Below are 16,496 nucleotides of genomic sequence, written 5' to 3'. Positions count from 1 at the left end.
AATTATATCTAAAACAAATAAAACAATAGTGGATTTAACATCCAAAGGTAACGTCTATGTCAAAATGTTTTTAATGTAACCTTCTCTATTTAAATACTTTGGTCATTTCAAGAATAATGTATGCAATTGTCTATCCTTGTATTGCTCAACTGAGCTTGATATGGTATTTAGAAAGTAATTAGTAATAAATAATGCAATACGTTTTAGAGAGAGTAATTAGTACAGTAATCTGATAACTCTGTTAAAGATGTAATTAGTAGCTAGTGCCTAATTAATTACTTTTTTTAGAGTAACTTACCCAACACTGGAACTAAGTTTTAGCACGATGATGTTTGTAAATGATTTATTAATGAAAGTTATAATATAAATTGTAACCAGGTTAAATCACTGTTTTGTGTTACTGGTAGTGAAACTAATCCTTTACATTACCAGCCACTGATTCATGCTCTCACACACGCTTTCATGAGCACAGACTAGCCCGAGCCGAAACACACTGACCAATAAGAGTCATCGATGGGCGTGGCTGTGAAACGTGTTGGCCAATAGGAATACTGAAGGGCGGGGCTGAACTCTATCAATGCTGTCAAAGAATTTCCTCATGGATTTGCGGTCTTTGAGTTGTCATGTTATGAGTTGTGGGAATTATTAATTTGGATATTGTGATCGACAGTGCGGTGATGTATGAAGGACTTTCGCTTTTAACTTATTTAATAGTTCTTTGTTGACATCACTGCCTTCAGCACATCCCTGTGAGATCATTTCAACTTTATTTCTGCGAACTTTCTTCTCAGTTATGATGAATAATACGCAAACAGTTGCGCGGTAGATTTCCCCCTGACCGGGGCTCATTGACAAGAATGCTTTTGGTTTGACACTGATTCATTTTGATAAAAGTACACTTGTGGATTCTTCAGGGAGATACACAGGTTTTATTCCAGCATGTCCCGGAGGAAACAGACTAAGCCACAGTATGTTCTCATCGGTGAGTTTTATATCGCTTTCTGAACTTGCATGCTGATGGAGTTTGATCATAACGCGCAAATTTAGATTTGAAAAAGAAAGGAATAAGTACAACACGTTTAATGTTTCGCACGTATAACTTTTTTTCCCAGGATTCTCAAATTGTATTACAAAACAACATCAGTCTACTGCAACTGTTAGTCAGTTTGATAACTGTAATATATGATCTGATGATAATTCACTCACAGAGTGTCATTTTTACAACTTAGAAAAAAAGCAAAATTATGTTTTCATTGTATAGCTTTAATTTGTTATGATGGCTACAAATGTTCAAACCAAAAAACGTATGATAACAAATATTAAAATCTTGTTTTTAAAATCATATTAGTCAATATTTAGGCGTGTCCAGCATTTTGCACTCAATCCTGTTACTACATGATTTTCAACTTATTACAAATTTTACATTCCCTAAAAAAATGTGACACCCATTTGGACAATACATGGCGTAAAAATGCCAAGTAAATTTTCTAATTAAATTTCTAAATTCATACACAAATTGTAACTTGAGTGACTTTGTCAAACCACTGAATGGGGCTAGTTTAGTTAAGCCTAGTTTAATGTGCAACTCTGTAGCTATCAATCCTGCTATGCAGTTATTTTATTTATTTTATTTTACTTTGATGTTTATTTAATCTTTATTGCAAGAAAGGAATAACTGTTGACAAAAAATACCTTATTGTTGTACCCTATTAATAGAAGGTTCATGCTGTAAAAAATTTAGTGACAGCAGATGAAATTAAATTAAATGAAATAAGCATTGCAAATAAACCCTACTAATTTCAAAAAACATATATTTTCTGAAATTAACTTTTCAGAGTGTTTGCTGGACCTTGTCTGTTTTTCATTTATAATGCTGAAACACATACACACCAGCGCACACACACTCAAAATGGCATAAAGTTATTCTGAAATTTGTGCAGATTTTGCTACATGATCATTTTATAAATCACAACTTGATAACTATGAAGTTATTCAAATTTAATTTTGAGACAATATCATGTATTGTTGTGGCTGTTGAGAAGAAAGCTAGTGTTGTCTATTGCTAAGCTTTAAGTTTGCATTGAGTTGCTATCTAAAATGCTGCAATATACAAATTTATATCTTTTTTTTTTCTTCTTGAAATACAGATCAAATGATGGAGAATGACCCCACTCCAACCCACGATGTCCATATGTGTCAACAATGCTGTGCTGAATTTTCCAGTATAACAGACCTCTATCAACATCAGAAAGACTGTTCAAAAGACCAGTTAGTTCTAATAGTAAGTGAAAACGAAAGCCTAGGTTCTCCAGCTTCTGGCCTCACAATAAATTCATCATTCTTCAACACTGAGGAGCATTTGAATGGAGTGACCAGTAATGACAGTACGGAGGAACATTGTGACTTTTCTAATGGTGGAGCATCAGTGGATGTTGACGAATCCTTACACATATTTGAAAACCGCAATCATGACATTGCCAAAAAGTCTCATTTACATCATGATAATGAAAACTCTGCTGATGGCTTTAGCTCAGCATGCTCAGCTGTCCTACCTCAAGACAGTACCTTACTTGAGTTATGTAAATTATCCGCCATTAATAGCAATGTCTTCATTGAGAACCTAGAAAACACCAAAGTTGCTGTTGCTCAGTTCTCACAGGAAACTAGTTTGAATTCAAAGACAAGTTGCAGGAACTCGAGCAACACCAAATTGGCCTCCTCTAGTTTGATTGAGCAGCTGTTATCACTGCAGCAACAGCAGATGCAGCAATTAAAACTAATCGAAGATATTCGACACCAAATAATGTTATTAGTAACCCAAAATTCTGATAAACCTTTGGCCACAAACACCTACAATGGTCTGTTTCAAACCAGTTCACTGAGAAAACTCAGCTCACACCTCAAACAACAACTCACAACAGCTGCTGGGCTAATGGAAAACCTAACTGCAAATGCTAAACAGTCTAAACATGTCATTTCACAAAACAACCAAGATGGTTTAAGGGATGAAAAAGGAAACTCCCAAATGACTGAAAAAAATAGAGACGACCCTTTGCCATCAAAGGTTGGTAGTGATCGGTGTAGTAATCAATATTTGCAAGGAAAGACAGTCAGTGATAAAGTTAATGGCACAGCTAATTTAAAAACAACTTCACCATCTCCTGCTTCATTTACAGATGGGATTCTAAACAAACTCGAATTGGCCCATAAACAAAACAGCCTTAATATGTTTGAAAACTCCTTGCCTAGTATTGGGGCAATTGTAGAGGACCTGAATGCTTTGACTGCCCTAGCCCAACATAGGAAAGTCAAACCTCTCAATGTGAGTTTATGTGAACACAAGAGGCCATCCGAAGATTGTATATTCAAGCACAAATGCAGGTTCTGTGCCAAAGTATTTGGAAGTGATAGTGCTTTGCAAATACACCTGCGGTCTCACACTGGAGAGCGACCCTACAAATGTAACATATGTGGGAACCGATTTTCCACCCGTGGAAATCTCAAAGTCCATTTCCAACGTCACAAGGAGAAGTATCCTAACATACTAATGAATCCTTTTCCGGTCCCAGAGCATTTAGATAATGTCCCAACCAGCACAGGTATTCCTTATGGCATGTCTCTGCCTCCTGAGAAGCCTGTTCTTAACTGGTTGGATAGTAAACCTTTAGTGGGTAACTCTCTTGGCTTTGTGCTTCCATCATCTTTGCCAAGTCTTCCACCCATCATTAAAAAAGAGGAGGAAGGGGTATTAATAACCAAACCTCAGAGTCCTGTTGTCAGTGAGGTGTGTGAGAGAAGTAACGGGCATCAAGAGGGATTTGGCAGTAGCCCTCCTCTAACTTCAAATGAGAAACTTCAAGAGGTTACACAACCCTTGAGTATCGCTACCTTACTAAGCTCCTCAGGGGAAGGTTCAAGAGATGGCATTGCTATTAATACCTTGGTCAGTACAAACTTAATAACTGAGCTAAAATCAGAGCAGCTAGACACCAAATTTATTTTTGGAAGTCTTCCAAATCCCACTGGAGCATCTGAGACTTCGAAGCTGGAGCAGTTGGTGGAGAACATTGACAAGAAGTCTACTGACCCTAATGAGTGTGGAATCTGCCACCGGGTTCTTAGCTGTCAAAGTGCCCTTAAAATGCATTACCGTACCCATACCGGAGAAAGGCCATTCAAGTGCAGGGTGTGTGGACGGGCTTTTACAACTAAGGGCAATCTCAAGACACACTATAGCATTCATCGTTCAATGCCAACTCTTAGAATACAGCATTCTTGCCCCATATGCCAAGAAAAGTTTACAAATGCAATGGTTTTACAGCAGCATATCCACATGCATATGGGTGGTCAAATCCCTAACGTCCCACTGCATGATAGTGAAGAACCAATGGACCAGGACACTGACTCTGTAGATGGTAGGACCTTGGAAGTGGATACCTTTCCCAATGAGAACATAGAAATTATGGTAGGTGTATCCGATTCAAAATACCAAGACTCTTTACCAGAAAGTCTATGTTCTTCAACAGCTTCTTCTGTGTTTGCCAGAGCCACTGGGTCAGAAAGTCAGATTACAGTTTCAAATGTGGAAAATTTGTCAAACATCAATAAGTTGACTATGGGGAATGGATCAGTGGATAGAGACTGTTTAACCCAGAGATCATCTTCACTAAACAGGGATCAGGAGAGTTTAAGGAGGAGGATTTTGGCGATCACTGAGACAAACCCCTCCTGGAACTCATCCTGCCCCAATGGCTGTGCTTATGAAATGCAAGGATACACAACAACTGACAGAAATCTGAAATCTGCTGACTCAAACAACTCAAGCCTACAGTCTAGTCTTACGGTGTCTAGTTTACTTGACGGAACATCTGGAGATATACCAAACGATAGCTTGACCATGATTTTACCCTTCAATGAGCAGGGATCACTAAAAAGCAATGTTTGTGATATTTGCAACAAGACGTTTGCCTGTCAAAGTGCTTTGGACATACACTATCGAAGTCACACCAAAGAGCGCCCATTCATCTGCACTGCGTGCAACAGAGGGTTCTCAACCAAAGGTAACCTTAAACAGCACATGCTTACCCACCAGATGCGAGACTTACCTTCACAGCTGTTTGAGCCAACAAATCAGATCCAGATTTTTCCTCCAAACCAGTTTCTACCCTCCATGCAACCAACCATTCCGTCGAAAATACTTGAACACAAATGGCCCATTAAAAAAGATTCACCCGCAGGTATAGATAGCTCAACAGCTTCCGCATTACCTCTACTCTCCACACCAACATTAACAGCAACATCACTTCGACGAACAGCTAAACAGCACTTCTGCCACACTTGTGGGAAGACCTTCTCTTCTTCAAGTGCACTGCAGATTCATGAAAGAACCCACACTGGTGAGAAACCATTTGCCTGCAACATATGTGGACGTGCATTTACCACTAAAGGAAATTTGAAGGTACACCATTCCAAGGTTGTTAAAGGTGTTCCATCACTAATTGCCAGTTTGTATTTTGTTGCTTTGTATGGAATCAGTTGTATTATCCCAGATACCTTATGACCAACTATCTACTTGCCATTTCCATCCTGTTTTCCATCTAGGTTCATATGGGAACACACATGTGGAGCAGTTCTCCAGCCAGACGAGGTCGCAGGCTTGATGGTCCACTCCTTAGATCCAATTCTGAGCGATTTCAAGACACTCCCCAAAAAGATGTTGTGGATAAAGTATGTAACGGGGATTCCATAGGTCTCTGGAGCCAGTATACCTCTCTCACTAGTTGTTTGGGTATGAGGACCAATGAAATACCTGTAATTCAAAATGGTGCCATACCTCACCTGTCGATTTCTGCTGGGCATCTGGAAAACGTAGAAAAATTACAACTCAACAGAGCTTTACCTTGGCTTGAGAGATTGAGCGAAAATGGTGCAACTTTTCATTTCCGGCAAATGGTTGAAGGTAATAAAACAACAGTGACTGATTGAATTTCGTCTTTTAGGATGCAAACCCATAATTTAAATGTGATGCAATTTCATAGGTGTGCTGTTTCATTAGGGGTTTTTTGTACAAGTGTACCCTATGTTGTGACATTATTAAAGATTCTGCTGTTGGTTAATGTTGCCTAGTTTGGGTAGATCTTCACAACTGAAGTAGTGTTGATTGTATTGTATAAATTAATTTGATGCTATTTTGTTGTTTTGCTGAGCAAGATATGCAGCTATGATCTATTATTTTATAGCATTTAAGTTTTTTTAATAATTGAAGGTATTCATGTGGCACATTTGCTAAACACTTGGTTGTAATATATAGGTTTTGTAATGAGATACATTTGTATTTAATAGAGAAATGAATCTCTATTTCTTTTATCAAATACTATTTATCAATCAGTGTTTCACATTAATATAATTTGTGCTTGAATTGTGTGCTCTTTTTATACTTACAGTATTTGCATTGTTAATGTAAACAACACTAAACATACTAAAACTAATTTTATTTTTGTATTGTTTTAAAACATACTCTCTACATTTAAATTGTTACATTTGAGGAACTGTTATGTATGACGTTGGTTCATGTAGTGGCATCATGTCTTGAATGTTATGGCAACTGCAATTTCTCATAGCCATTTTTCATTGTCATTTGGCTTATACAAAGCACAATCATTTCACTTCCCATTTGATTAATAAAAGGAGTGTGCATTTGAAATTACTCATTATATATTTTCCCATTATAAGTTGTATCATATGAGTGTGTATACCTTCAAGCACCTGTCTCCTCTTCCAGTGATTTACTTTTAACAAAGAAATGATTCTTTCCCTACTTCCACAGACAAGCAGAATTCATGCCCTTTCTCTACTGATAAAAATCTAGGTCACCTTGTCCTCTACATTTACATTTCAATAAACTTACCAATAATAACACATTGTGTTAATACGCAATGATCTTTGCCAATGGAAGATGATACTTCTTCAACCAAATAGAATAATAGAGGCCATTCATGGAGCAGGTACGACTCATCAGCTCTACCTCACGTCTGTAAACCACACAGACAGATGGTCAGCAATGTTTTAGCGTTTCTTGTGAGTATGTCCATTTGATAGGTGATAAAATGCTTTATTTGAACATGTTGTGGTTGTTTTTACTGTGGTAGTTGTCATATGGTAATTATGTTATGAAATGGCTACTGACTGTTATAATTGTATTTTCCATAGCTGCCAGTAAGAGGTAGCTGCTCCTACTGAGTCCAAACAAATAGCGCTTTTAACAATATGGACTGTTTCAATGCACCTGTACAGTGATAATAGGCTAAAGTAACAGAGATTACTCTATTAATATATTATTAAATATATTGTCCAGCTAAAGTTAGTTTTGGTCGTTTCACTTCCGTTACAACGACCATTAGTTATTAACTTTGGGGCCGCTAACACGACACAGTTCACCGCTAACAGAAAACACTTAACGCGATCTGGCCGCTCAATCGCACAACAACACCAGTGCCTGTTGACTCGAGAACGCAAACCCCGAAATAGGTTCCAAGGTGCAAGCCTTGAAGAATATATTATATATTTTTTTTTATCTCTGCGCAAACTTTAAAAATGCAAACCTGTGAAAACGCTGGCGTTGTGCACGTGTATTACGTGTTTAGTCTATAGTTATGTGCGTTATATATGTGCGCAGGCGTGTAGTCTTTTGGGTAAAATTAAATTTTACCAAAAAAGCTTGATAATAGATTACTTTAATGGTGCTGGGATGTTTGTCTCACCCTTATTTGGGCTTGTCAGATGTATTCTTGATAACATTATTAAAACTATTATGGCACACAAATGAGTGGTCCATTGTGTGGTGAGCTCCTCCATAGGGATACATCCTGCAGAGTTGCTTTAGTATGACCAAAAACATCTGACTCATTGAGGTCTGTTGAGTAATATATCCATTGATTGTCATGACAATAATACCTCATAAATCCCTCAGTGAATAAGATCTGCCCTCTTAACTGTCAAAGTCTATTAAACACTCTTCCCAGCGCAGCGACCAGCTGACGGGAACTCAACACCATCCCGCCTGCCACCATTAGCATTATAAAATGAGCAATCGGCTAGAATGAAGCTCAAGGGAGTACAAAGCTCTCCAGATACATATCTGATTCAAACAGATGGGAGGCACTGGAGGTGCAAGCAGGCGGTCAAATGCCTGATGAGTGAACTGGCGAAGTTGATGTTTTACATCCCCAGATCTCACAGATACATGGATGTTGTCAAAATGACAACTTGAATTTGCTTGAATTTTTCATAAAACAGACAGAAAATTATAATATTAAAATGTTTAATTAGGGTGAGACTAAGAAAACCAGTCAGGGAAATGTCCAGGTCATATTTCACCCTAAAATCACAATTGCATTATATTTCATAAAAAAAAATGAAGCCTTTTTTAGACCCTTTTTTTTGTTTTGCATTCCATTAATTAAATACAAATTGTTGCCGGAAAAACTTGCATTACACATAAAAAAAAATATTTTTTTTCAATGTTAAAGTATTCACAGATCACTGTCTGTTGTATTGCATTTAATGTGCTTTTAAAATATTTTACATTATTATAAAATAAAGAAATATAATACAAAAAAATATTGAAATTAATGAGACTGATAAATGTTGAGGTATTTAGGGGGAAATGTGATATGAAAATAATGTTACAACAAAAAGTATGAATGGTTCTAAAAAAACAATGTTACGCTTTATGCAAAATGTTATTTCTTATTTATTTATTTTCACTTTGAACGCATACAAGCAATATAAATAGCTATACGCTCATTTACATTTATTTGTTATGTAAATATATTTTTACTCAAACAACTTGTCAAAGGGACTGTATTGTGTAATGACAGCAATAATCCAATAATTTCAGAGACAGAGAATAGATGTCAAAATAGGTTAGTTTCAATGTTCAAAAAAAGAAGGAAAAAAATGCGCAACCCTTTTTCCATGTGTTAAAGGAAGGAGAGTGACATGAAAAACAAGAGCCATCGAACTGTCCACTGGCCGGACAGCTTTTTCTAAGAACTCATCACAGAGGAACAAAACAGCGCTTTTCCAATCATCACATATTTCTGTTCAAAACTGCTGACATCAACCACTGTTTACAATGCAAAGAAAGAACTTCCTGTGTAAGCATTTTGTCTGCGATCATCACACTTTTGTTGGACTGACAATGGAAATATTCAATAACAGAGCAACGGCCAAATCTCCAGCAGGGCTTAAAAGTATCCAGCCCAAACCTGACTATTGATAACACTGTGATTATGGCATTGTGTGAGGCATCCGTATGGCTCAGATCATATCTGATCATAAACGCTGTGTAGACTCTTTGATGACCATGGGATCAGTCAGCGCTGCTATATAACAGAATAACACTCACGGGACAGCTGAGTTGGCCATTTTTTGATTGTGACACACACAGAGGGGATTGTTTCCCAAATAAGGTCTTAGAGAACCTTTGCTGACCCTTTTATTTAGATTTTAAAAAGTCATTTTAGAAAACAATAACTATTTTATTTTCATTATATTAATGACATTTAGTTGGGAGTGAATTATTCACTTTAATTATTACTTTAGGCTGTTCTATAATTCCCAGTTCCGCTTTAGTCATTTAAAATTAAAAATATTTTCAATACTTACTAGACTTTGTGACCTTTGAATATGTTTGAGTGGTTGCATGAATGTTAGTTGGAATACACTACACGACTTTCAAAACACTAGACATCATACACTTGCCAACTTTGCTTACAGAGAAAAACTGGCATCATAGTTATTACAACAAACTCATGCAGAAACAAAATGTGTTCTAAAAACATGTTTAATAATGCTGGACAAATTTATAATCTGAAGAACCACTGAATAACCAGTGTCGGTTCCAATCATAGACTAGGCCTACACAATATTGTGTGAAATCTGTCAACTCCAGCTAGCCATCTATAGTGTCGTCTTGCTCTGACTGTATTGGGGAGAAATCTGTGTAAAAGTTGAGTGTTGTATTCCAGTCTTAAAAGGGTTAGTTCACCCAAAAATATATATTTGTTCATCAATTTATCAATTACTCACCCTCATGTCCTTCCAAACCCAAAATAATTTCTTACATCTTCGAAAAACAAATGAAGAAAACCTAAGAGATTTATGTCCCTCCATTAAAAATCTGTTCACCCAAAACATTCATAAAGAGATTGTAAAATAAATCCATTTGAACCAAGCGGTTTAATCCAGCTCTTCTGAAGAAACAGAAAAGTCCTCTAAACAGAAGCTCAAGCATGAATAAAAAATATCTCAATTCATGTTCTGAAGATGAATCAAAGTCTTACGAGTGTGGAACGGCATGAGGGGGAACTAGCCCTTTAATGTGATAGCTCACCCAAAAATGAAAATTCTGTCAGTATTTACTCACCCTCATGTTGTTCAACCCCGTAAGACCTTCGTTTTTGATTAAATCTGAGAGCTGGATCACTCCTCCATAGGCTTTTTCAGGGATTGACACTTGTTCCCAGAAAAGTTATTAAAGACATCGTTAAAATAGTCCAAGTGACTACAGTGGCTCAATCTTAAATTTATCAAACGACGAGAATATAATTTTTGTGTGCAAAAAAACAAAGATAACGACTTTATTTCAACTATTCATTTCCTTCTCTCTGGGCCTCGAGTCAGTTCACTAGTGTAAGAGCGCAGCGCTTCTGTTGTTGTACGTCACATGCATCACACACATGACCAGCGTCGGCCAATAGTGAGCCTACATGTGACGTAGCTCTACGCAATCACAGTACGTTAACTGACTAGAGGCCAACAGAGAAGGAAATTAATAGTTGAAATAGTCGTTATTTTTGTTTGTTTTTTGCGCACAAAAAGTATTCTCATCGTTTGATAAACTTAATATTGAGCCACTGTAGTCACTTGGACTATTTTAACAATGTTTTTAATAACTTTTCGAGGCCGGCAAGTTTCAATCCCTCAAGAAGCCTATGGAGGAGTGATCCAGCTCTCAGATTTAATTAAAAATATCTTAATTCGTGTTCCGAAGATGAACGAAGGTCTTACGGGGTTGAACAACATGAGTGCGAGTAAATACTGACAGAATTTTCTTTTTTGGGTGAACTATCCCTTTAATGTGTTGGTAGGTGCTGTATCTGGTTGCTAGGGTGTTGTAACTTTTGCAATAATGTAACCAAATGGTTGCCCACTCCCATGTCTACTATGATATTTTGGTACCAAAATATGGCTGGGTCACATTACTGTGTCGTTTCTATGGAGTTCTAGGTGGTTGCTAGGGTGTTATGGCTAGTTTTGTAGGTGGTTCCTTAAAATAGTCCAGCACAAGTCTCTGTTATAATGAGATCTCATTCACATCTGTAGCACAAACATTTATACCAGAAAATATGAAAAGTATGAGGAATATTTTAATGCTTTGCTTTAAAGCACCACAAAATATGAATACATTTATGGAAATGGAATGTATTGGTTGACACTTTTGCCATTCATTTCAATAACAAAATGTGACTCTACATACAATCTTAAAATTTTACTCAATTTATGATTTAAAATGGTTTACCAAAAAAGGAAAATTCTGTCATCTTTTGCTTGCTCATGTCATTCCAAACCTGTATGGATTTCTTTCATCTGCAGAACAAAAAATAAGATATTTTGAAAAATGTCAATGGTTTTTGTCAATACAATGAAAGTCAAATGGGTTTTAAAACCATTTTGGATAAAAACATTTTTCTAAATATTATATTCTTTATTGGAACTACCCCTTTAACCTTCAAAGATTTGTCAAAGATATTCTAAACATGGCTCAAATATGTTTTCATACACCAGCCTCATTCAAGATCTATGATGTGTTTTCATAGCTGTGTCAAAGAGCAGTGAACTGAATAAAATAGTGCTTATCTGACTAATCTCCACAAATACGACAGCTATGGAGAGCAGCTCTCCTTGACACTGAATCAAACTCCACAAATGTATGCAGCAATGTAAGCAAATGTGCCGTTTTCCATGGGCAGCAGTCATTTGTAAATGCCAGTGCATCCGTGGACTAATGAACTGTGATATGATGCAGAAAGAGTGGATGTATTGTGGTGATGAATGTCCTCACGCCTCTTTGTGTCTGTATTCCTGTAATTAACTGCCGTTGTCCAAGTGTCATTGCTATGAGGTCATTTAGGTGCTCTCATAGCTGGTCTTGTTTAGCATAGCTATGCTGTTTTGTCTGGCAAAGTAAAATAAATCATATTTACCAGCTAAACACCAACTGGGTCAAGATCGGGGACCAGCTGGAGCAGGTTAAACCAGCTAATAATAATAACACATTTATTTTTATAGCGCTTTTCTTGACACTCAAAGATGCTTTACAAGTTTGGTTTACATAGTTAAAACAAACAGACAAGGTATACAGACAATTTTACATAACCCTCAAGTCCCAAGTTTAATACGGTGAATTCCTGCTCCCGTTTACTTCATATAGACAGACGGCCGTTGCGATCTGTGCACTGCTGTCTCTCCCTCGCGCTCGACATGCAGGAGTCACTTGGAGAAGTCGGCAGCTCGTTGCAAGTGGTGCGCGCTGTGAAGGTGTGTCTTCTGTACTGAAAATGGTGGACCAGATTCGGTATGCAGTGCACCTTATGACCTATGGCGTTATCTTGAACTGCGTTTCTGTCAGTGCGTGACTACAGCTCATTAATAAACAACGTTTTTTGATTGATCCCATTCATACAATCCGCCTTCATTTAGCAAGTGCGTTTGCGCAAAAACTAAGCAAGCCAAAAGCTAATGGCGACAAAGGCGAAGAAAGGCGACATTGGCAAGGAACCAAAACTCCATCAGGTGACAGAATAGAGAACAAAAACCTTGGGAGAAATCAGGCTCAGTCGGGGGGCAGTTCTCCTCTGGCCAACAAACGAACAGTGTATGATAATGATTCAGGCAGTATTACAGGTCAGAAGTCAGATTGGATCGGAACATTATATTATGCAGTTCATCTGGTTGAAGATCGGAGTCATCATGCATCATGCGGGTGAGTTTGTTGAGGATCAGTGCCGATGGCTGTCGTGTCGATGAGGCCTTCACAGGGGAGAGTCTAGTTGACACAAGCTCTGCTGACACTTTAGGGATGCGTTGTGGTTGTGTTTAATAGGGAGCCACTGCAGTGTTGACAGAACCGAGCTAATATGGTCATAAATCCTGGTTCAGGTAAGAACTCTAGCTGCTGTGTTTTGGACCAACTGTATTAAGCTTGTTTGATTAAGACCAGTTTGTTTATTAACTGTGCAGGGCAACCACCCATAATAGCATTACAATAATCTAGCCTTGATGTCATGAACACATGAACTAATTGTTCTGCATTTGTCATTGAGAGCATATGACGTAATGTAGATATATTTTTTAAGATGGAAAAATGTGGTTTTACAGATATTAGACACGTGACTTTCAAATGAAAGATTGGTATCAAAGAGCACACCCAGGTTCCTAACCGACTGCGAAAACTTGACAGAGCAGCCATCAGGTGTTAGACGGTTTTCTAGGTTATTATGTGAGGACGTTTTTTTCCCAATAATTAGAATGTCTGTTTTTTTTTTTAGAATTAAGTAGTAGGAAATTACAAGTCATACAGTTTTTTTATATCAGCTATGCATTCTGTTAATTTTGTGGATTGGTAAGTTTCGTCAGGGCGTGAAGAAATACAGAGCTGAGTATCATCAGCATGACAGTGAAAACGGTCTAGTCTAGAATGAGAGGAGGCCTAACTACAGTCTACCCTAAAGACAGCTTCACCATAGGAGGCTCACAGAGAGCCATCCCACTCGATGTCCCTGTCTATAGCGGAATGATTACTGGAGTCAGAACAAGGTCACTACAGGGAGCGTAGGACCTTGCCCAGAATCGGGAAGGTTCTACTCCATGGTCATCCTAGATGTACAATGGGAGCTAACAGAGGGCTAACTAGAGGGCTAACTAGAACCATTGTAAATCCTGTAGTATGATTCGGTCTCTAGACTCCAGCACTCAAACTGAGCTCTCACTTGGGGAGTCAGGAACTCTTCAATAAAGGACTCCACTTACACTCAACCGTGAAGACAATGCCATCATAAGGAGCCAGCTAAGTACTAGCTACGACCGCTCGGAAATAAATGTCTTCGTAGGATTGGGGTGTCGGTATGTGTTATTGCGAATTTGGAAAAGATTCACTTTACGTTTGGATGGAAACCCAGCTTATGATACGGAGACACACACTTCCTGAAATGCTCGGCTGTAGCTTGAATGCCATGGTGATCGCCTTCACACGTTTATGCAAGCAAGCGGATCCTGAAGACAAAATAAATTGATGACGTGATGACTACAGGCGCCTTAATCGGACTACTCAAGGTCACACCAGTAGTGATGTCACGGGCTGTCGCTGGCCAATGATATTCAGTTTGTTTACATGCACCCTCCTAATGCGATTATAATGGGATTTTGGCATAATTGCAAATAAACTTTACCTCATTTAAACGCAATACTTCGATCAAACTAATGCAATTTAAGCTCATAATGGTAGTAACCATAATCTCATTACACTAAGTGGCATACACCGATTTTAATCGCAATAAGCAGGCATGTAAACACCTTAATCGCAGTATTACCGCTCTGACCAGAGTGCGCATGTGCTCGGTTCTACACGGATGCCGTGTGTTGTTCACAAAAATTCATGAATAAACTCTGTGACATTATTCTGAAGTTTTCTCTTCTCCAAATCGCTAAACTCTGTCAATACAACTCGCTGCGTAGTCTCTGCTCCGTATCTTCACCCAGACAGCGCTAAGAACACGACGGCAGCGTGGACAAACCCGGCATTGCAATATTCATCATGGCGCCGAATAATATCCAGTACGTCAATAAAATGTATTTTGAATTTGATATGAGTAGATTAACATGCATACTGTATGCCTATCTGGGTGTGGTATAAGCATAAGCGTAAGCGTAAGTGGTAAGCGTACTTATTAGCAAATAATCAGAATAATGAAAATTGCGTGTAAACTGGAGTGAACAGTTCTGCTTTTGTCATGAAAACGTATTACTTACTACTTAATGTTGAGGAGAAATAGAGCAAACTTTTTCCTCATGCAGTTTTTCCAAGTTTTGGTTGTATAGAGCTGTCACCGTAATACTGTCATAGTAATACTGAATAACTTTGCTGATGTCATATATTTGACCAAATATATATACATATGACCCAAGAACTACCAGTATGTAAAATTTTTGGAGTGACTCACATTAGAGTAGAATTGTGATGAATGTTGAACTAGAGTGATGTATAAGTCATATAAATTCCAATATGACAGTTCGACTGAGGTCGCATTGTAAAACATCCAAACTGTTTCTGATTTTTTTGCCACATATGGAAGTGTCCTAAATCAGAATCAAAAAGAGCAGTCGAGTTACATATGAGCAAAAAAAATCAGATAATGACAACATTTACCTGTAGTCTGAAAGTAGCCAAAGTTGTGTTAAGAGACATCTCAATCAATCATGGTAAAGGGTTTTTTAAGAGTTCTGCCAGAAAAACTCGGGAGATAGAATGATATAACAAAACAGCCCAGCGGGCAAATATTTATAAAGTGGAAAGGGACCATCTTGGTGGAGGTGGGGAGGATGAAGGGTAATTAGCAGCGTCAGCATCTGCGATCAGAGACAAGTGCAAGTAACAATCTTTTATACTGCATATATTAGTACGTGATTGGTTTGATGTGAAGGCGATGAGTGACGCAGCGATTAAGTCTTCCAGCTCAAACTTGCTGTGGCAAACAGGACGGCCGAGGGACGTGAGAGAACGGCGCGAGGCATCTCTCATGGAGGAGCGGAAGCATAAAGGAGGAGCGACGACGTTGATGATTGAGAGAGGAACAGGCCTGTATTTTAGTTGTGTTTGATTTTTGTTTTGGGTAGCCAGCAGTCGTCCGCGAGGGGCTGCTGGCGGTACTTTTTTTAAATTTTTTTAATAAAGTATTTTTGATTATTTGCCGGTTCCCGCCTCCTTCTTCCCTGAACATTGCTACACTTGCATTTATTGTATGCATTCATATATGAGCTTTGCGGACAGCAGAACTCTTCTCTCCTGTGTGCCGTCTATATCCACACACATCAGCGTCATAATCACCTCAGGTCAACGCCTCTCCAATACAGGCCACATTAGCATCACAAAACACCAAACAGCACAGGTGGTGACATGTTGCTTGGAGGGGGCAAATTGCACCGGGGCATATCTGTCAATGAAATAATGATGTTTGAGTGCTTCTTGACAGGCATGACATGGAAGAGGAAAGGATTAAAGGAGTGAGATGATACAAATGTTCAATTAGCCAATTGAGGATATATATGTTTTTGGCCATATAGATGAGTCAATGGGGTCCAATTTTTGGCCATCAAATGTTGGACATTTGAGGGGATCTATGCTTGAAAACATATATAATTTTGCACCCCACTGA

At 38.1% G+C, this 16,496-nt stretch overlaps 1 protein-coding gene across 2 annotated transcripts; it reads left to right on the top strand.

The window, feature by feature from the left end:
* The first annotated feature begins 600 nt into the window (after nucleotides 1-600).
* On the top strand, nucleotides 601-6,725 carry sall1b (spalt-like transcription factor 1b). 2 transcript variants are annotated; one of them, XM_077211473.1, is made up of 3 exons: nucleotides 601-982; nucleotides 2,148-5,396; nucleotides 5,602-6,725. In XM_077211473.1, exons 1-3 carry the CDS (start codon nucleotides 940-942, stop codon nucleotides 5,658-5,660), a joined length of 3,351 nt encoding a protein of 1,116 aa, XP_077067588.1. In that variant the 5' UTR covers nucleotides 601-939; the 3' UTR covers nucleotides 5,661-6,725. The 2 variants fall into 2 exon arrangements, with proteins under 2 accessions (XP_077067588.1, XP_077067587.1); XM_077211472.1 differs by having other exon boundaries at nucleotides 2,148-5,458.
* The last annotated feature ends 9,771 nt before the right edge of the window (nucleotides 6,726-16,496 follow it).

Source organism: Siphateles boraxobius, unplaced genomic scaffold, assembly GCF_051911475.1.
Source record: "Siphateles boraxobius isolate OS27281-9 unplaced genomic scaffold, OSU_SipBor_1 65, whole genome shotgun sequence".
Taxonomy (NCBI): Eukaryota; Metazoa; Chordata; class Actinopteri; order Cypriniformes; family Leuciscidae; genus Siphateles; species Siphateles boraxobius.
This window is presented reverse-complemented; position numbering and strand designations above follow the sequence as displayed.

Coding starts and splice junctions, on each gene's coding strand:
- sall1b (XM_077211472.1), top strand. CDS start 940: ATGTCCCGGAGGAAACAGACTAAGCCACAGTATGTTCTCATCG. Junction 983..2,147: donor GCCACAGTATGTTCTCATCG/GTGAGTTTTATA, acceptor CTTGAAATACAG/ATCAAATGATGGAGAATGAC. Junction 5,459..5,601: donor CCACTAAAGGAAATTTGAAG/GTACACCATTCC, acceptor TTTTCCATCTAG/GTTCATATGGGAACACACAT.